We start from the raw sequence: 22,154 nt of genomic DNA on the forward strand, positions 1-22,154 counted from the left end.
TAACTGTTCCATGTGTCAGGTGACTGGATTCCTCAGTTAAAAAGGCACTGACGTTGTAAGCAGAGATTCAGTCCGCCATGCCGTCAATTGAGCTGCAATGTTAACTTTACTAATTATGTTCCTGCCGGCCATTGTGGCCGCGCGGTTCTAGGCGTTTCAGTCTGGAACCGCACGACCGCTACGGTCGCAGGTTCGAATCCTGCCTCGGGCATGGAGGTGTGTGATGTCCTTAGGTTAGTTAGGTTTAAGTAGTTCTAAGTTATAGGGGATGACCTCAGATGTTAAGTCCCATAGTGCTCAGAGCCATTTGGATCAATTACATTCCTGTAATTGTATGAAACTGACAACGAGCTCAAATTACAGCATATGAATTGGTATTTGTTCGCCAGTAATTCTCGTTTCACACCCATTTTCCACCAGGCTTTGTATTACTTTTTGGAATCATAGGTATAATTATCACTATCTTTCCTCTTGAAATTCAATCCCGCCTTTCCTTTATAATTAATTATTTTAAGTTATTACTAATTTAATAAGTAAATCCGAATTTCAGAAAATCTCAGTTCGATGAAAAATATATTATTAGCTTCTCAAACAGAGTCTCTCCTTTTTGAGCTACGCACGATGTTTTAGAGCTTTCTGGAAATGGTATTTGATAGGCGTGGTATCTGGACAATTAGATAGTCGATAACGTGGTACATACCATATTCCCTTCGACAGAGCGCAGGCGCAGGGGCGTGAGCCTAGGAGAAAGGAGCTGCTGCTTACGCCCGTGTCGAAGACGAGGGAATTGTTTGGAGTTTAGTGTAGCGAAATTAAGTAAATTTGTGTCCGACAGAGGGTGCACAGGCGTTGTGCAATAGAAAGATATATTTCCGGATCTTGACGCATAAAATCATCAGTTCGCCGCTGTTCTCGGGTTGGAGGTATTATCTAGTGTCTGAAGAAATAAATAATAATTCTCCGCGGTATTTAAACACAGGTTTAAATTTTTTTAGTGTAATGCATAGAAAAAATGTGAGTATGGTCTGTGTGTAGAGTGAAATTATTTGAAGATTAAAACCTCTTCCATTAACCGATGTAGTAAGATCGGTGACATTAATGCACGTACCCGTTAGTGGATTGATGGCTCATTATTATTTGTTATTACTCTTTGACTGTACAATTCTGAGCATGTTGTAATGTAGCGTTTTAGCTGACAAGTTATGTGGTGTTCTTATTTTTTTATAGTCTGTATCGCAATATTGTTATAAAGTAATTTTTGTGGAGTTCAGGCCGTGTATTGACAGTTGTTTATACATGAATCTAGAGAGTAGAAAGCGTACTTTTCGGTTCGTGAGGCAAGGCATAAAATACTATTGGCGATGTTTGTCAACGGGCTATATTGTGATATAAATTGTGAGAACCTGTGAATTTGAAATTGGCCATGTCCACTACAACACAAAGAATAAAATCCTTTATATTCTCTACATACTCCAATTATGAATACTGCATGCTTTACGTTCAGGCCACTCTGGCTGTTTTGCATGTACAGTAGGCTGCTTCCACTCTTGCTTGGAATATCAAGGGAAGAGCAGGCATATTGTACTGGAAAAGTATAGCTCCACCACCTGCATATAGTGGTGGCAGTGGTAGTACACTTTTATGTAATCTTGGCTACAAAAGCAAGTTCAAATACATAAACATAGTTAATTATATTAAAATTTTTATTGTTATCTGCTGTCAGTATATAGTAGGCAAGCATTGTTGCTGAATAAATCAGAAATAATAACTAACTATATTAAGCAAGAGTATTTCAGTGACACCTGCCCCCCTCCCCACCCCATCCTCATCCTTTACATTGTTCATATTTTACATATGCAATGCATCAAAATAATCAAAGTACGCATTGGGGATTTGTCAATAACTGGTATGTGAACTGACATAATTTTGCTGAATATACCCTGAAATTTTAGATGTGTGTAACAAAAGTGCATTATATATTGAGTTAATCTCGGGCAATGCTACAGATCAGTCTGTCATCACATCAAAGATTTTGAATGGGGCTCTATCATCTTATGTACTGGAAAAACAATTTGCTGATTAACGTACAAATTTAATTGACCTGGGTAGCAGAGTAACAGTTTTGCTGAAGTGACTCTTGCGCCAAATTATTCAGAGAAGCAGTTGAAAACGTGAATTGAATGACTGCGGGATTTGAAATCTCATCCTAATGAATGTAATGTTCCTATCTGCACCACTTCACCTTTTTGTTTGCATTTGTGTTATGGATTTAATGATTTTGGGCTCCATAGCACACCAAGAATTTTGTAACTGTGTAATCTTCTAGTAGCATCAGACATTTGAAATGCCTATAATGGATTGATTTATTTTGTAAAAAAAAAAAGGGTTTCTTGTATGAAAAAGCTGAGAGAGTGGCCTCAAAAAGCACACTATTATTCATACCTGGACATGCTACACAAAAGCAAATTTTGAATCGCGTATGATTCTTACAAAGCCACCTGGTAAAATATGTTGTAGATAATGTGGAGAAATATCACTCATATTGTGTGTTAAAAACAGCTTTTAGCAGGCAGGGCTTTGGCTAATGAACCAGAAATTGTATATGATCAGAAACTCAACCCAGAAAGGATAAAAACTGGTTAATAATATATTTTGGTCCCAGTTTGTTTTGTGTGTGTACTGAAAAGTCTCAGAACTACTAGGAAAATGTACAAAGGTAGTAAAAGAGTTAAAAAATTTTCTGTGATCTTTTATTTCTCATCTAGTTGTTGTGGAATTTTCTATAATTTAATCTGTGTGTGTGTGTGTGTGTGTGTGTGTGTGTGTGTGTGTGTGTGTGTGTATTTTTTATGTAATGCTAATTGGCTCTGAGGACTATGGGACTCAACATCTGAGGTCATCAGTCCCCTAGAACTTCGAATTACTTAAACCTAGCTAACCTAAGGACATCACACACATCCATGCCCCGAGGCAGGATTCGAACGTGCGACCATGGCGGCTGCGCGGTTTTAGACTGAAGCGCCAAGAACCGCTTGGCCACACCAGCTGGCGTAATGCTAATTGAATAAATGTAGAAATAAAAAAAGCATGTGTAACATAAGCTAATATCTATGCCAGTTTCTGTAAATGAGCTCAGATGAGTCTATGTTTACTATTCAGTGTATGAAATGAAAACTCTGGACTATATTGATCCACGAAGAATGCATGTGCATCACTTGTCTGTTCACTGGACAGACATACAAAATGTCTGAGTCCTGTGTCATTTTCTGTAAAGTTTTTCCTGTTCTGGTAATATGTGCATAGTAGTGCCATATCAGTTGCCATAACATATTGGTTTCAAATAATTTCACATCAGTTCTCATCTTTTAACTGGTATATTATCATTTGTTGTGCGCTTTACATGTAGTCCTACCCTTTTATGTCATTTCACAAGTCATTGTATTCTTTACATAATCTAGTTGCTCATTCAGCTTAAATTTTCAGTAATTTGTTTTATTCAGTTAGGTTTGTTTCAGCATTTAGGACATGATCAAGTGCAAAGGCTAGACCTTGCCATTCTTAATCAGCATAATGCCTGCTGCTGAGAAGTACCTGTCTTTCTAGCCCCAATGCAAGCCAATTCTGTGTACCGTCAGTGGAGAAGCCTGTAATTTACACTTCATAATCCCCTCAGAAGGGTTGATCATTTTCCTGAAGAAACTGATTATTGAACCTGGAACTGACAATCCTGTTCCAGGCTTATACAGTTGTGATGTTCACTGTGGACAAGATTGCAAATTTGCAAATTCTTGTAGGGGTTCTGAAGAATTTCATTTCTACTTGCTTTTTAAGTATGCATACATAGATTGTTTTGCTACTTGATTCTGAAGGGAAGGTATTGGTTCTTTCTAGGAACACATTACTGGACTTTTCCTTGAGTAAGTTTTGAGGTTTTTTTTTCCCTCATTTCTTTCTCCTGTCTTTATTCTTGAGATAAGAATGATTTTCTTACTGCTTCTTGACAGTGTCAGAAGGTTACCTACTCTTCTTTGTATTCTTACAGTTTAAATCATGGTATTCATCTACTCCTACTTTCTGCTAAGAAAACATTTTGCACTGTTCTGTGCTTCATTGATCAAGACTATAACAATGTGGAGGTAACATTATTTGTTTCATATTTGGGTAATGTGTCACTCTGCTCTTTGTGAAACTTCAATATGTATTGTTCCTTTCTCTCACCATTTGATTATGCTATATTATACATACTATCCTGGCTACATATTGTGCTGTTGTCTTCTATATTTGCCCTAAGGGTTCTGTCACTACTGGCATAGTAGAAACTTAGCCAATTCATAACCTGTAGCTGTCATGCTGCCTACCTGTTAACTGTATGAACTCAATCTCTACTTGAATTATTGTCAAGAGCTATAATGAAGTACTACTTTATACTGAGTGTATCTCTGAATTGTTGAAAGCATGCAAGAGCACCCCCTTTTCCAGCTCCTGGCAACCTTTTGTCTGAACTTCTTGTAAACGATTTGGAGGTTAGCATTGTGTCAGTAGGATATTTTGGTATTTAGGAGACACACTATTCAACTTTCAACCGTTATAGTGACAGTCAAACTGCAGTTGTATTATTAATATGATAATGAGTTCTCAATTTCATTCAGCTTTCTTTCCCTGTGTTGTGGTGATAAAGACTGCGACAACTAGCTTTGGTGTGGAATGTGCCAGCAGATTCACAAATAAGAGAAATTTGCTTCATGAAAACATGGTTACATGGTTGGTACTTACATAACTGATTTTTTTGTTTTGTTTTTGTTATTTGAATATTAATCTACCACAAAATCTTGCGAAATTTAATCCAACCACACACAAGCAGTGTACACAGAAATATGTTTATGGAGTGAACATGCAGTTTTGGATGGACTATTGATACATATCAGTAGTGAACCAATGTAGATCAGCGACTGTTGTGTTGTCGTTATGGAGCTACAAACCATGGGGAGGGTACCATATGATTATGAGAAAAAAGAATGGGAAATACACTAGGAAGTGAGGCAACCTCAGACATTCATGACCTCATTTGTCGTAGTCCTCTAAAACACGGCTTTACTTAGCTGTCAATGAGGTCTTCAATGAGCTACCTTTACTTGAATATCACAGGTGATTACTGCTTTAGCCTTCGGAGATCTGTTTTATCATATTAGTATGTGTCAAAAAGCAGTGTCTCCAGCCAGAGACAATGTAAGAAAGCTGTGCCCCCCCCCCCCCCCCACTGCATTAAAGGAAGTCATTTTCCTGTTTTCTTTTGAAATGAAAATATGATGTTGTCCCTGATCGTTCTGCACACCAATAGTAGTCATGGGTAGAAATATCTCGGATGTGAAATCCACATCTAAAAAGGAAAAAGTGCAACTACCATGTACATATTATCAGTGTACCATCATACATAGCACTTTCAGATATGTTAGCACAACTATTGTGGAAACAAACATGGCATAGTAAACATTTTAAAATCACATGATGCTTTTCCCCCTGTTATGGTTTTTGCATCATAACATTCTGTATCCATAAATATTTTTATTGTAATGTATAAATAATGGACTTTTTTGCATTACAGAAGTGTCAGATTCCACCCATATGCTTTGCCCCATGATGTCATCAATATTGTGGAAACGGCTACTTCCAGTGTGTACAAAATGACAATGACATTACTACATACACACGGCAACAAATGTGGACAAAAATGAAAATGACACAATAACGTCTCACTGCAAAAATAAAATGAAAGTAACAGGACATCCACGGAAAATTGGGGGTTTAGGCCGAGGACAACATAAATATACAACAAGAAAAATCTCTGCATCATTGCAAAACTAATAACATTAAAAAATTTTAAATTACAATGTTCCACTACACCAATTAAATCACAAGAATTCAACATTTCCCTTGAGCTCAACCACATTTCCTTTAACCTATATAACTTGACCGCAGCTATCAATTGCCTACAACTCCGAAAAGTGGAACCAAAACCCCAATAATTCAAAAACCCAAATACTCCATATTCACTACATCAATTAAAACTCAACTGACCTACCATAAATATATAACAGACAAAGCATCACAATTACTATAGAATAAAACCAAAACAAAAATTACTTAGCAAAAAAAGCCTCTAGCAATACCACCTAGGTAGTCCACCACACGCACACATGCATGCCAACGATGCCACACGTTTATATCCCTGTTCCGAGCTGCTGAATCTCTCAACCTCATGGTGTTGCCACAAAGGTGACACCTAACATACTCAGCAATAGGACTGGACATCTGCAGAAAATGTATGTCAGACATCATATCGTCACCCATCTCGGAGTTTAACAATACACTCATGAACTTCACTGTCTTGTCCATACCTAACAAAAAAGAATAAAAAATTAGATTTCATTCTGCACAAAAATCACCAAACCAATCAGACCTAAAAAAAAAAAGGGAAAAACACTGTAATAACTCACTGAAAACATTTCAACAACCCACGTTACCATATCAACTATCTAAACTCAAAACCACATTGCTGTGTCTTGGATGACACCACTATTGGTGGGATGTTAAACTCTAATCTTCTTTCATTTCTTAATTAACTGTCTAATCACAGTGGAATGCAGATTCAGCATTCTTTTTAAGGAATTGCAGCTAGAATGCAACAAACAAATCTTTACAACATTGGTACCTGTGGACAAAGAGTTTACAGGCATTTAAACATTAAAACTGTTGATGTACGTAAGCATTTGTCACTGTATGCTGTGCCCCCCCCCCCCCCCTCCCTTCTTGAAACAGATTAAATGAAGCCACATTTTGACAGCTCTATCATGTCAAAAGGAATATTTGATGCTAGTCATTGGCTTTTATTAGAGAGGTGATAGTAACAGCTGATGTGACTTTGCCATTGGTGTGTATTTTCACAATTTTGTTGGTAGCTGCTGAACATAATGCATGTGAAAACAAAAAAGCTAGTTGTGGGGGCAGGCATATCTGTAACTGTTTGAAAAATCACCAATGTTACGACATTAGTCACCATGTTCTTTGACATTTGTCACAGGTTTGCTATGTCACTGGTCAGAGCCGACGAGTAGTGTTGAATATTTCTCTTTGTCCCCTCTAGTCCCTTGTCGAGTTGAAAACAGTTCATTGTCTGCAGAGTTGTATGAACTCTTGAGATTGGTGTTGAATTATTTAAAAAAAAAAAATAAAAAAAGAAAACTCAGGTCATCAGAAAATATTGATTTTCAGCAAAAGGCTAGTACCTACAGAATTATATCAACTCGTATTGGTTTATTGGACATGAACATTCTCTTGCATATCTGTAATTAAAGGTCGGTCACTCCTTTAAAAGATACCATTAGGTAACCTACACTTCCATTGTAAGGGCAGATCTTTCAGTGTGTACCGTCACTGTCCTGTCATCCATGCCATACAGGCAGTTGGACAGGTAATGTCCCAGTCAAATGCAATCCTGATGCTTACCCATCTTTATAATTTTTGTATGATTATTTCATTGTAAATGTTGTCAAAGACATACATTAGTTCAGTGATTGCTTTGAATTTCACAATGCATATGGTGTATGTGAGTTGTAAAATGGCTTAGTCATCCAAAATGAGGGATCTGATGTTTCATTTAGGATATGAAACATTTTGTAACTTGTAATTTTTCATTTACCTGAAGTAGTCTGAAGGCCACTAGGTAAATAATCACAGACCTTTTGAATGAGGTCTTCTTGCATGGTTATATATTCCGTCAGTTGTGATGTCAGCGATTCTCAGCTTGGTGTGGATGTTCCACAAAGAGCAATATTTTACAATTGAAATTTATTGTTCTTATTTACCTACACTTGTTTTACCTTGTTCTGTCATCTTCATTGTTTAATCACTTCCATTAATTGTTGGAAACCTACTTATGATAACTGACAAAATACATTGTGTAACAAAACAATAAATCCAATATGTATAAGGCAGCTGCTTATTTAAAAAGCATCCAAACTATTGATGGACTATGGATCAATGGTTAACTGAAAATGCTAATTTTGTTAAGCTGAGCTACAAAATATTATTGGCGTAATTGTGGGATAGTTTGTTGTAACCATAAAGCTATTCTGCAATTTTTAGAAGATAAATTATGAGTGTGAGTGAAATTGTATTTCTTCCACAACCTGTACATGCAGTTTCCTGAAGTTGGAGAACATGTTCCCTAAATGAATGAAGAAAGAAAGGAGGGGAAAATAAAGAAAGAAAAATATGAATACTTCAGGAATCTGAATTGTGTCCTGGCTGTAATGTAGCCAAACTAATTTTTAATCTTTGCAGAATGAACAATCATACAGCATGCCAGCAGCTTTGATGACATTAGTAATTGTTTCTATAGTAGTGTGTATATGAAACTGACATTGTACACTAGTGAAAGTCACAGTGAAAAACTTAGTTTTTAACTTCTGCAGCCGACATATTCATCGCCAGAGAATTCAGCAGCTGTATCAATATTAAAATTTCTTTCATACCTTCATTTTTTTTTCACTCGCAGTCAAAATTATTACCAGAAGTATAAACGTGTTATACATAATTGTTTAATTTACCTGTCATGTCTGTATCACAGCTACACATCGGAATACCTTAGTATGCAACTGTGGTCATATTTTAAATGGGTAACTGGTGGATGGGCGGGAGAAATTAAGGCAGAGGTGGTGAGGGGGACGAATGTCAATAGCATAGCAGATTTACATTCACTAAAACATTATAGTAACTGTAAAAAAAGTGCAACTGGGACTGAAAGATAAATAAGAAATAATACACTTGGTTATTTTCTTTGTGCCACATCAGTTGGGTCCCCAGATTTCGGTTTTAAGAGCAAGTTGTCAGAGGGAGGTGTTTGATTGCAGTTTTGATAAAGATGTTTGCGAATTTCATTTCTACTTGCAAGATTAAAAATCTACATGTATAATTATATGATATGGGGCCTATATCTATTGTTGTATCAGTGTAAGAAGACCCCTGACAGCCAGTAGTGCTGTTGCCATTAACTGTGAAGTTAAAAAGCCTGCAGACAAAAAAAAGTAGTCTTTGAAGAAGATATGACAACACTGAGGCTTTGCCTCGGAGACATTTACAAAATTGTGGTACGCAGTTGGTTCAGGTAGGTGCACGAAGCAGCCATGACCATGCCCAGCCCATTGCACCAGTTAGGGAGCCTCTTATGCCGACTTGGTTATAGATCCTGACCAGTGTACCATGTTGCAACACTTGCCCAAGGAATCAAGAAATCTCCCCTGGACTTTAACAAAGTTTTTACTGTAGTTATCATTATGTTGATTCATGGAGGGAATCATTTCTGGTCCCACCACTCAACATTGGTCAGGATTTTACACCTACCACTAATTATTGAATTGTTACTCATGCTTCCTGAGGAAGAAAATGAATTGGATGATGCTCTGACGTATGATATTGGTAAAGAAATGGAGGAAATTTGTCAATAAGCCACAATACTTTTATTTTCGGCCCTAGTAGCAGCTTATTTATTGACATTACTTTGTTACAGTACTTCCTTCACAGTGGTTTATCTGCTGCTTATTAAAACTCATTCATCTTTAGAAAAGTATATTTACATCGCTGAACTTTAGAACAGTGTTGAGTTTTATTAACTGTATTGATGCTGTAAACGGGAAGGCATGTAAAGTGAGGAGGACAATAATGTGATTCCGTGTATCTAAAGTCTATTTCCTGAATTTCTGCACTGCTGCAGTTATGTCCCTGTTGTAAGGGGGAAAACTTAACAATAATAATTACAGAAGTGGCAAGTTGTAGGTATTAGTCCTTATTTTTTAAACTTTCTGATACACATTGTATATGCCTCCTTTTCAAGTGTGTGATTATGTTTCTCTCTCTTATATTTGATGATAGTGTTAGCAGTTCACAAACTTCAGAGAATATGGTTGAGCCAGCCAGTATAAGAATGGTGCATACACTGGTAAAGTGGTGTGAATATACACTTATGGCTATGTTAAGGGCAATCACCTTTTCCAAGGTATCAGAGAATCAGATAAATGGTAACATGAAAACCTTGTTGTCAGTGTTACTCTCTGCACTTTAAGAACTAGGGTCATCATTATTATTATCTCCTGATCCAGTTAAATCACTATAACTGTTTCAAACTATCAAACTGGAAGCATAAAAAGCTCTGGAATAGAGTGTCTGTGGTTCAGCTTCTCATAAAGCAAAATTGAAAGAGGTATGCGTAATTCTTAAGATAAGGTCTGCATTTCAAATATCTAAAAAATATTTTACATGGCCTTCAGTTAGTAAGTCTTGAGATGATTGTGAGATCACAATAGTCTTAGACAGATTATGTAAACTTAAGAATATGCCATGGGGTAATGCACACTGTGTCTATAGAATTCCTAAACTAGCTGTGCCAGTTAGGTGATGCTAAATGGTGAGCATCTCATGGAATTCAGACATTTGTGGTGGGCTTTTGGTTTTGTAGTGACACTTAAAATGTCTCTCTTTCTATTAATATAAATTCTGGGTGAGTGTCAGTAACCATTGTTGGGTATGGGAAGGGAGAATGGAGTGTGCAGGTCTTTTGTTTAACTACTTGAAATGTGAGGTTTTTTTTTTGTCATCAGTTTGTTGACATCAATTTTTTTGATTATTTTGATGTGGCCTGCTGCAGCTTCCTTTTGTATGCCAGCATCATCTTAGAGAATCACTCACTCAGTTTCCTTGATTATTTGTTGGATATATTCCAATCTATCTTCTGTAGTCTTTGCCCTACATCTTCTTGTACCATGCAAGTTATTACTTGATGTCTTAACACATCGTATGATCTTCTCTTCTTGTAGTCAGTATTTTCCATATATTGTTGATTCTGTAGAGAACCTCCTCATTCCTTATCTTTCAGCATCCTTCTGTAACACCACATCTCAGATGCTTCAGCTCAATTCTCTTCCTGTCTTCCTGCAGTCTTTGAACTAGTTCTATGAAATACTGTGCCCCAGCGGTACAGTCTCAGAAAATTCTTCATGAAGTTAGGGTCTACATTTGATTACTTGTAGACTTCTAGTGGGTAAGGTGTAACCTATTAGATACTGCAGATTGTAAGTTTCAGATGGGTGTTCAGCCTGTTGACATGAAGAGCCCACCAGATAAGTCTGTTTATAGGAAGTCCTCCAAACATTAGTGTGTGATCAAATGTAACCTATAGTTCATAATATGTACCTTACAATTAATACAGGATGAGGCAAGTCTGTTAAAAGTATCCTGTTTTTCACACGAGATAGGTGGCACCAGTTGACTTCATTGAAATCTGTAAGAGAGGGAGGGGAAAAAAATTAATTGCAAACTCATTATTCAAACTTCAAATAGAGCAAAAGCTGTGTGCCTCCTATGAGAATAAACTTGAGTACTGAAATATCTCCAGAGATGACTCATAGCCTGAACTCTAGTAAGGGTATAAAGTTTCATGCTGCCACTGACATCAATGTACACACTTTCAATTAAATCATGTTGTAAGACTAAGAGCTTGTGTACTGAATTCAATAGACTGATCCAGTTGCTAATAATGTAGTTGTGCTTGTGTGTGCGTTGTTGTTGTTGTTGTTGTTGTTGTTGTCTTCAGTCCTGAGACTGGTTTGATGCAGCTCTCCATGCTACTCTATCCTGTGCAAGCTTCATCATCTCCCAGTACCTAATGCAACGTACATCCTTCTGAATCTGCTTAGTGTATTCATCTCTTGGTCTCCCCCTATGATTTTTACCCTCCACGCTGCCCTCCAATACTAAATTGGTGATCCCTTGATGCCTCAGAACATGTCCTACCAACCGATCCCTTCTTCTGGTCAAGTTGTGCCACAAACTTCTCTTCTCCCCAATCCTATTCAATATGTCCTCATTAGTTATGTGATCTACCCATCTAATCTTCAGCATTCTTCTATAGCACCACATTTCGAAAGCTTCTATTCTCTTCTTGTCCAAACTATTTACCGTCCAGGTTTCACTTCCATACATGGCTACACTCCATACAAATACTTTCAGAAATGACTTCCTGTGCGTGTGCGCGCAAAATGCAAGCTATTTGTGGCTGGGTTGTACAGGGTTGATCACCTAAAATTTGCACTGCAAATATTGGAAAAAAATGGAAAGTACTACACTCTCCATACATCATGAGCATGTTGGTGTTTTCTGCATTGGTAAATCCTGTTGTCCACTCACGACCTACTGATTGGACTGTCACACACTTAACTCACTAGCAAGTCACATTGCACTCTAGGAACACGCAACCTAGCAATTATGCAGGTTGAGTGGCGCAAACAAGTGTCAGTGTCGAAACTTTTGAAAATGAGATATCTCGTAAATGACTCACACTAGACTTCTGCAACAAACACCACTGACATTATAATTTACCCTACTTTGTTTGTTATTGTCAATAGGCATAGTTCAATTTAAAAAAATGTATGTATGCACAAAAAATACACTTTGTAAGTATTATTACAATCTGTTGATTAGCTAAAAGTATGAACCCTCGACTACCAATCCAAACTGCAGATCAATAGCACTTTCCATTTCTGCAATGATTTTAGATGATTTACTGTGTGTAGCAAGGTGGCATGTGCCAGAACCACACTATTTAGCCTACAAGTGTGCACCAGTTCTTCTGGCTGAACAGGGATTGCTCAATTTTTATGGAAAAAAGAAAGGTACAAAAAGGAAATGAATTTCCTGTGCAGATACCAAAAAAATTACTAATTTCCACCATGGTCCAGATGTCAACTGATAGTGCTCATTATGAAATAATGTGTGTACAATTTGTGCAGTGATCTGTAAGCAATGAATTAACATTGTAGAGCCAGCTTATTACATTATCAAAAAACTTCTTTGCAAAACAGTATTGAACACTTGGGTTAAACTGAATGGGGTTGCGTTGTTCTCAACAGTGTGGCATAGTACCCGGGAGTATGGAGACGCCAGTCTCCATCCAGCTATCCTGATTTAGGTTTCCTGTGCTTTTCCTAAATTACTTAAAGAAAATACCAGGATGGTTTCTACTAAAAGACCAGTCCCAATCTTGATCATAGAATGCAGGCTTTACTGGCTGGTATTAACTTCTTTTTAAAACTTCTGGGCTGAAAGGCCATGGTCAATGTGTGAAACTTTCCCCTAATGTTTCATCTCTGGTTGTGGGAGCCATCCTCAGCTGGAAATGAAATGTTAGGGGAAAGTTTTACATATCAACCATAGCCTGTCACATAGAAGTCCTTAGTTGACCTCTTCCGTCCGTGATTGACTCAGGTAAAATATTTGAAATGCACCAACCATGCTCAGTAACATCACTTTACTTTGGAGTATTACTGCGGCTACTTCCAGAGCCACATAAGTTTCCTTTTACTGTCAAAAATTAATTTTAATAATTTTCAGATAAAACTTGTCCCACAAAATTGAATATTTTTCCTTTAATCATATCTTGTGTGTTCCCAATTTCAGCACTTTTTTTCGTTCTTGCGACACTTATGACAGTCATTACTGACTCATCACAAATATACCCAAAAGTCTCGCTTTCGGGGTTGATGTCTTCCTTACTTGAATTGCTGGTAGTGGTTGTCAGGTTTCTTTGGTAGCTTATATTTGGAACATGTCCCCAACTGAAATATAATGAGACCTGTAACTGCAAAAGCTAGTAACACTTAGTTCTTCAAATTTGGTTGTTTCTTTTCCATAATGTTTTCAGTAGTGAAGGGAAATCTTATTTTGTTGGATTGGAAGAGAGATTTGCGACCCAAGCTTTTATGTAAGGAACTGGCATCAGTATCATTTCATCAGACATTGAATTCCAAAATCCATGGGCTGACACTAGGAAATGGCTAATGAGAAAATAAACCATCATCATCATCATCCAAGTATTGCTAAGTGATACCAGTGGAAAAGTGAAATTGCAGTTGTTACCTGCAACCACATTGTCAGTTTAATTCTTGAGCCCAGGGTGCAGAGACATTCAAACATAACAATTCCAGTGCAGTTGTGTTTTTCTCATAACTTTCTTTCATCCCTGTTGCTGGGCCAGGTAGTTAACAAGGACTGTGGCTTAGGCACAATGTAGGAAGGTAGAAAGTTATCATATATGAATATGACAAATATTAACATCAGTGCTACCTTTGTGTGATTATTAATAGTGTAATGTCTGTTACGGAGGGGCATTGGTTTTATTGTGATGGACTACAATTTTTGCAGAGATGTCCTTTAATTTTTACCAGGTTTATTTCGATAATCTTTCAGTCATTTCGTAGCTGGTTGTAGCCCACACATTATGTTGGTATACATGATTTCTCATATCTTGTTGTGCTTATTAAGGATATTTCCTGCCCCTATCGAGTGAGTGCAGTGCTGACACACTGGACTCATGTTCAGGGTGGTGATGTTTCAAATCACTGTATGCCCATCCAGATTTAGGTTTTTCATGAATTCCGTAAACGTTTAAGACAAATGCCTGGGGGATTCCTTTGAAAGGGCATGGCAGTTTCTTTCCCCCATCAGGTAAATTTAACTAGTTGACAGGATGCTAAAACCAATCATTTTTCCTTCCTTCCTTCCTTTTCTTGTCCTTTTCTCTTCAGAGAGAGAGAGAGAGAGAGAGAGAGAGAGAGAGAGAGAGACCAAGCAATAAACATAGTGCTGAAGATTATCCACTTGGCAGTCACAGCAGAAACATTGAATACAGCAATTGGTAATTAAAATGGAACATTAGCAAAAAATACTTACTTTATATGTTATTCTTAAATGTAGGATTGAAGGTGACACTCTGCTCTTATTGATCTTGGACAAGTATTAACATAACCATAGCATGTAAGAGATATCCCCACTAAAATAAATATTTGCCTGTTTTCTATGAATTTCTCTTGTCACTGGTTACTGGCCATGCTTAAGCAGTTACATAAATTTATCATGCTCTTGTTCGTGCGATTCTTCAAATGTTATTTTTTATCCATGAATGTTGCCAAGATTCTTAGTCCTGTTTTGTTAAAGTTTGCCTGTAAGTTTGCTTATGTGAATTATAATGTATTTGAGTTTTTCTGATGAACTTCAGTGCCCAAATTGTGTAGTGCCTCATACAGGCTTATGTTTGCAGTTTGGCAGCATAGGTGATCATACAGTACTCTTAAATAATAAAAATACTGTTTCAAATATAAATACCAATATAAATTTATGCTTCATATAGATCCAGTTGGCAGATAAATTCACTATAGACCCATGAAAAAGCAGAAAGTAGCCAGAAATGAATAAAAGATGTGTTCATTTATTGGAAAAGTAATATTTTAACAGAACAAGTGTAATAGTGAAACTGATTTTGATCGTAATAAGACATTTAATAGAAATAAGTTTTTAATTTTTACATAAGTGTGCACTGCACACTTAAAATTTTGACACACATAGTGTGCAGTGACTCTTGAAGAATCCTGGGACAAAAATTATGATAATATCTAAGAAATGAGATTGGGTTATTATAGATCAAAAAACCACAAATCCAAGAAGATAGCACAATGCCTTTCTTTTGGTGCTGTAATTGAGTAATAAATCCTTTACATTCTTGTGACATTCTCTTCACAGTAGCCCTACTTGGTCCAAAGTGTTCCACCAGATAGTAACAAATCATAAGCCAAAGATTAGAAAACGAGGCTATGCATGTCCTCTAATTGAGGATTGAAGTAGTCTGCCCTTGGAACATCCACAATGCATGTTAACTCCGTGGCAATCTGTTCTAAGGAATATTCAAAAGAGTCGGGAAATCCTATGGGTTCATCCCAACTCTTCACCGCAATGAAAAGACAAATTACAGATTCGTACACTCACTTTTTAGTGGCTCTGTTCCTTTTTAACTTTGTCCTGTTCCCTAGATGTAGACCTGAAAGGTAAGTATTATTAGGAGACAGAAAAGGTGAAACAAAATCCCTGGATTATGGAAAAAAAATCACTATGATCTAACTTACATTTCTGCATTGATAAGCCGGCCGGGGTGGCCGAGCGGTTCTAGGCGCTACAGTCTGGAACCGCGCGACCGCTGCGGTCGCAGGTTTGAATCCTGCCTCAGGCATGAGTGTGTGCGATGTCCTTAGGTTAGTTAGGTTTAAGTAGTTCTAAATTCTAGGGGACTGATGACCTCAGATGTTAAGTCTCATAGTGCTCAGAGCCATTTGAACCATTTTGCATTGATAACATATGGTTGGTTGATTCAAACCACTATGCAGCCAATGCCACTGTTGCCCCTTCACCCATGGAAAAGGAATTTTAGGTATTTTTGGGTCCCTCCTTCTACATCACTCTTTCTTTCTGTAGATTTTGCCACATAGTGATCACCCTTCCATGTGCGTTTGAAGTAATTTCTGTGTAGGCTTAAAAGGAGGGGATCATGGTCAGGATATGATTGGGGGGAGGGGAGTGGTTTATGAAATTAAAAAGTAAACTTCATTGAACTGGAGTATATTCTCAGTACTCGGGATACAGAAGGGCTTGCCCTGTGGAGGTAGACGATATGGACTGCAGGTCTTAGAGGTTTGGAAAAAACTTTATAGAATAGAGAGGGGGAGAGAAGGCTGTTAATAGTTCATGTGGCTGGTGGCTGGTCTTGGTGAGCAGAGGCTGGCAGCAGAAGCTGTCTGTTCTGTTTGAAGGTTAAGTAAGTCCAAGAGAGCATACACTCTGCACCCTGCCCTCAAAGATGCACCATTGACCACAATGTGACGCGTTTCTCACATTCCCTATTAGCTTAACATGGTGGCTTGGGTAGTCAGATCCTATATTTTGCAGGCACATAGGCCCTGGGAAGGTGTAAGAAGTAAACTTGGGAAAATGTTTGAAAGAAACAGCTGTTTGAAATAAAATTATGCATAAGAATCGTAGAATATGCTTAGACTGGCTGGCTATCCTTTGAGATATTGCTATATGTACAATGTCTAATCAATGCAATGACATGGGACTTCGTAATGAGAGCACATGTAAATGAATACCTTAAAAATTTGCTGCAAATGAATGGTAAGTACCAGTAAATTTTTTGCAGTAAATGTATTACTGTAGACTAATTAAGTGCCATTATTTGTTGGACTGTTTTTCTTGGCAAGATTTGCCACTGTTTTTACTTGCAGTGGAATTATAAGCAAGTTCCTGTCTGCCTTAGAAGATGCAGTAAAAATTTATTTGTTTTTCAGTAGTGTAACATTTGCTGTATCTCAGTTTGAGTGTAAGCCGTTCTGAATGAATGCAGTACATTAAATCACATGGTGGAATGATATGCTTTGGAATGCGCAGAATTGTGATGCAGCATGGTGAAATGTATGTAAACAACTTTATTCCTATTTTCTTGCATACTAGAATGGTTAAGTCTATGTTTAGCTTTTGTAGGTAAATATTGTGAATTTTATTATTTAGACTTTTTTTAGCACTATAAACTATTATCCAGTCACAGGATTGAAAACTGGATCAAAACTGAAAGAAGCAAGTTAAAGAAAAATCCATCAGTTGGAATGGAAGAGGCGCACTTGTAAGTTGAAAAAAGAGAGCGATCATAAATCGGTGTTATGTGAAAACACTACAAAATAAGTTGCCCAACTTACAAAAAATACTGAATGCTAATTGGTCTCAATAATTTCAACTTTTGAATCAGTACAGTTGATGAGTTTTAGACTGAAGCAAGTGTTATTTTGAGGAAGATATTTGCATTCAGTTGTAAATTGATATACGAGAAACAGAAAATGCTGAATAAATTACTTGACTTACTTGTAGTGCTTTATTAAAGTCTAATTACAATCCTTTGAACAGTTAAAAGCAAATTTTCGCTCCAGCCTTCTGTACTAGCTTTTAAAAAACAGTAATGACTTGTTCATTACTTCTGTCCAATTCTCAGATTTCAGTCTTGGATTTAAATGCCTAATAACATTTTGGTGTTATCCAATGATGGCTCTAGAAACAAAAGGGAAGAAGCACTTCTGTTGAGTTTTCTAATCCTTATGTGCAATTTTTTTCTGTTTTCTTGTAGTATTGTTTAGTGTAGTTATGTAGCAGTGAAAATAGATTGGGAATTTGTATTTAAACTTCTTTTTATGTATTGATGACATTGCTTAATATTTTCATTATTTATTTTATTCTTCTTTCTGTTGCAGTTCTCCAGTAGTATGACTACGTCTCTTTATTGGCCAAGACAAGTGCATGGCTGCATGCATATATAATCTTCCCACCCCCTCCCCCCCTCTCCCTCCACCCCCGCCCTTTCCTCTCCATGTGAGGTGGTACAGTAGTTACGATGCTGAAGTTATGTTTGTTTGTCAGAAGTATGTTAAATTTTGTTTCTGATAGAGCTTTTTCCTCATATTCACCTCAAATCCCTCCAAATACTGTGAAGTATCCTACAGTTAAGTCCAAAACTGATTGTTTCCCTCTACTTGTATTTTATTTTTAGTGACCTTGTAAAAGTGTTTCTTAAATCCTAATATGAGAAGAAACATTCTGTGAAACGTTTGATTTGTCACAGTGCAGCTGTGTAAACAGCAGCCAAAGTGAGGAAACTAGCCTTGAAATATTTTGCTGTTATATGATGCAACTGAACTGATATCCCAGTCTACTGTAGTATTGTTAATTTTATGGTATGAAGGTAGTTTTGAAAATTTTCTTTTTATTATTTCATGCTAAAGCATTTTAATGTGGCATAATATTTTCTGTTTGTTGTTAGCACCCTGCTACTATGCCCCGTCAACAGATGGGTTCACACCGTGCTCATAATGCGAGAATAAAACGGAAAGGCACATGGTTTTCCCTTCTTTTGGGGTTTGTTACCTGTGTGTGTGGAATATCTCTACTTTTGTGGAATGAGGTAATTTCTTTTGCTTTATTAATTATTGATTATGATGTCTGATAAATGAAATTTGATGTTGCATGATAATGAATCAGAGTAACGTTACAGCCCAATCCTACCTATATCTGCTTTCCTGAAACAAAAAAAAAAAAAAAAAAAAAAAAGTCATTGGTTTTTAAAATATTCTGAATAAATCAAATCAAATCAAATCACAACTGATTATGTGATATGGTAGAACCATTTTGATGATAAAGTGAGTTGCCATTAGTTATTTAGTATATTTATGTTTCGTGTTCTGTGAAGTTATTGAGTTAAATACTCAACAGGCGACAGAACTTATAAGTTGTAGAACCACAGCTGCACAGTTTTACAGTAGAGCAGAAAGGACAAATGTCGTAAGCATATCTGGAACAGTGATGTATAAGTGAAAACATGTGAGAGGTTATAGCAAAAAAATTTTCTTTTCTGTTGTAGATGTTGACTACATAATCTGAAATTATCCATACTCAGTGTGGGGCATGTTCATAATGAGGAAAATCTCTCTTGAAAAGTCTCTAAATAAGTAATTGTGTTATTGTGTACCTCAGTAATATAGTGAGAGTTGTTAAATCTTTAACTGTATGCTAAGAGTAGAGTCATTGTGCAGGTTTCAGCCGGTGTCTTAAAACGTGGCCTGCATGGTACATGGGCCAGTGTAGCTGACTTGTCATACTATACAACTGAGTACATTGCTGGCGTGTCACTTTCCCAGCCCTTCTAGTTGTTTATTTGATGGGCCAGTCTGTTGTCTCTGCTGCATTACGTTCTGTGTCTGTCTGCAAAGCACTGTTGTTACCTTCACTTGTTTTGATTAATTATACAGTGTCGGGTTGACAGTGGTTTTAATAGATTGGTGTTCCCTGTAGTGCCAGTTCATACATTTGTTTTACTTACAACCAGCTAGAGTACCCACAAAGGTATTTTTTATGATTAGAAGTTTGTGTGTCAAAAGAATAACAGTTACACCATACCTTTACTCTGGAAAGATTCATTGAATTGTAATTCTTCTCTCCAAATCGTGCAAGTGAGCATACATTGACGAAATTAATGCATTGCATTCTTGAAGTGTGGAATCTGACAACCACAATGCATTGACGCATGGCAGGACTCGCATAGCACACAGTGTCGAAGTAAAACTTTTACCTCTTAAAGTTCAGGATTTGGCAGACATATGCAACTTGCACTGCAGTAATATAGACATGCTGCAGCAATGAATATCGAGAGCAGAGTGCACAATGCAGTGGGCTGGTGAGACAACCGGCAGATAGGCCAGCCTACTAGCCTACTGACAGTGGTGAGAAACATGGTGGGCCAGACAGACTAGACTGTGGCCTGCACAGGCCAGCACAAAGGACGAGGGCTGGGCAAGTTGTAACTTGTACATTCATGACTCTAGCTACAAAGGTAAATGATGCAATTTAAGATTAAGTATGAATATGAAAATGAAAGGAAGGGAGAGGGTGAAATTGGTGTTAATGCAAAGCTTTTTTGCTATTGAAAAGTGTGGAATATTTTTTTATTTTTTATTTATTTATTTTTGCATTCCACTTGAGCCCTCCCTCAGTCAGCACGTCACAGCTGTAAAAAGTCATGAGTTATTAAGTCTGTGCTAGCCCACTATTCTTGAGATCATCTTTGATCTGTACTAGATTTTTGTATGTTACTAGCATCTTTACCGTGGCTGTGGGAGTAATTGTACTATATCTGTAACACAATAGTGTTACTGTGCCCCTGACAGCAGTGAAATTGCTATTATATTGAGACTCATGACAGTGTAAATGACCTTTATGTAAATGTTCTGCCAGTGAGAAAGCTTAAAGGTAAAACATTTCTGAAGAGTTAAGAAAGGATACATGTTTGTGTTACATTCACATATGCTCAGATATTTTTACAAGTCATAAATGTTTAACTCTCTAATTTTTGTTAAGACTTCAACAAATATAACTATAATATTATTCACATTGCTCCAAGAGAATGACTCCTTTTTGCATTATGTTCCTCAAATAAAATAAAATATCATGTAAGCTGCAACCACATTGTTTAATTTTAATGAGATTGTATTTTCTCTCTTTTTGTGCACAATTACATCATACAAGCATCATAAAATATTATAGCAGAAGACATTTATGACTGTAAATTTTAAAGGAATTGCTAGAACAGAACAAAGTATTACTAGAAATCTGAAGCAGATCAGGATGTGCTAAGTGACAAATGCAGAGTTAATACTTATATCTGGGCCTTTCAGTGACTCCTGAATGTTTGATGAGGTATATAAACAGACAATGTTAAGGGAAACACTTAATACATCATCTCTGTGAGCATCCAGTGGAAGTCATTGTGCTTCACCAATCATGAAAGTGGCCAATAGCTATGCTGCAGCATTCTAATAGATCAATGACAATTATTTTCATGAAGAATGACTTTTTACCATGGCATTGCAGCTCATATGAAGATACCTGTATCATAATGCATGGCATTGCATCTTGTACGATGATGCCTGTATCATAATGCATTGTTGGATGTAGGAGAACCAGGTGAAATAAAAATTGAACTGAATGTTATAATTTGTGATGACATTCTTACATGACACCATGCAATGCCATGGTAAAAAGTCATTCTTCATTAATATAATTGTCATTGATCTATTAGAATGCTGAAGCACAGTTATTATGTCTGGGTATTACTACACATAAGCTTCCACAATTTGACAATATCTAAATTTTAAAAAATGCGTGTTGAACAACCAAATACTTCTACTGTAGATTGCATGCACTTTGTGCATGTGCATGTGCAAGGGTGAGTGGAATAACAGAAAATTCTATGAAATTGTGCAAACATTTGAAACACTGTGATTTATCTGTGATCTCACTTATCTTCTTCAGTCAGCAAACATCTTGGACATTAAACACTTAAAGGGGTGTTATTGTTCCTTATAAACTATCTTGTTATGGAACCACCATCTTTTCAAGAAAGACAAGCAGTGACAGCAACCAGTCTAACATTACAAGCTTCTTCCATGTGTGCTTATTTGTACACTGTCCAGTTACAGTGATGTGACCGCGTGTGCAAATCCTGAACAACCACCTTTCACAGCATGGACACTCTGCAACAGGAGTGTCAGTGGGGGTTCTGGAAGGTACTGACAAGGATGTGGAGCCATACCAACTCCATGGCCATCTGTGCTATGTTACTCAGTTGGGGATCCACAGCACATACAGCCTGATCGAGGTGCTGCCATAGGGTCTTCAGTTGGGTG

The 22,154-nt window shown here is 37.0% G+C and overlaps 1 protein-coding gene across 6 annotated transcripts in view; it reads left to right on the plus strand.

Annotated features, from left to right (window-relative positions):
* Positions 1-725: 725 nt before the first annotated feature.
* Positions 726-22,154, plus strand: part of LOC126183803 (transmembrane protein 43 homolog) — a 226,612-nt gene continuing 205,183 nt past the window's right edge. For 2 of the 6 annotated variants that reach the window (XM_049926045.1, XM_049926051.1), the window contains exons 1-2: positions 726-1,014; positions 18,737-18,877. In XM_049926045.1, coding sequence (XP_049782002.1) covers positions 1,000-1,014; positions 18,737-18,877 — 156 coding nt within the window. In that variant the 5' untranslated portion in view covers positions 726-999. Of the gene's footprint in view, positions 1,015-18,301; positions 18,651-18,736; positions 18,878-22,154 lie in introns of those variants that run through there. The other 4 variants (XM_049926049.1, XM_049926050.1, XM_049926048.1 and 1 more) reach the window with 4 other exon arrangements.

The sequence above is a fragment of the Schistocerca cancellata genome, chromosome 4, assembly GCF_023864275.1.
Source record: "Schistocerca cancellata isolate TAMUIC-IGC-003103 chromosome 4, iqSchCanc2.1, whole genome shotgun sequence".
Lineage (NCBI taxonomy): Eukaryota > Metazoa > Arthropoda > Insecta > Orthoptera > Acrididae > Schistocerca > Schistocerca cancellata.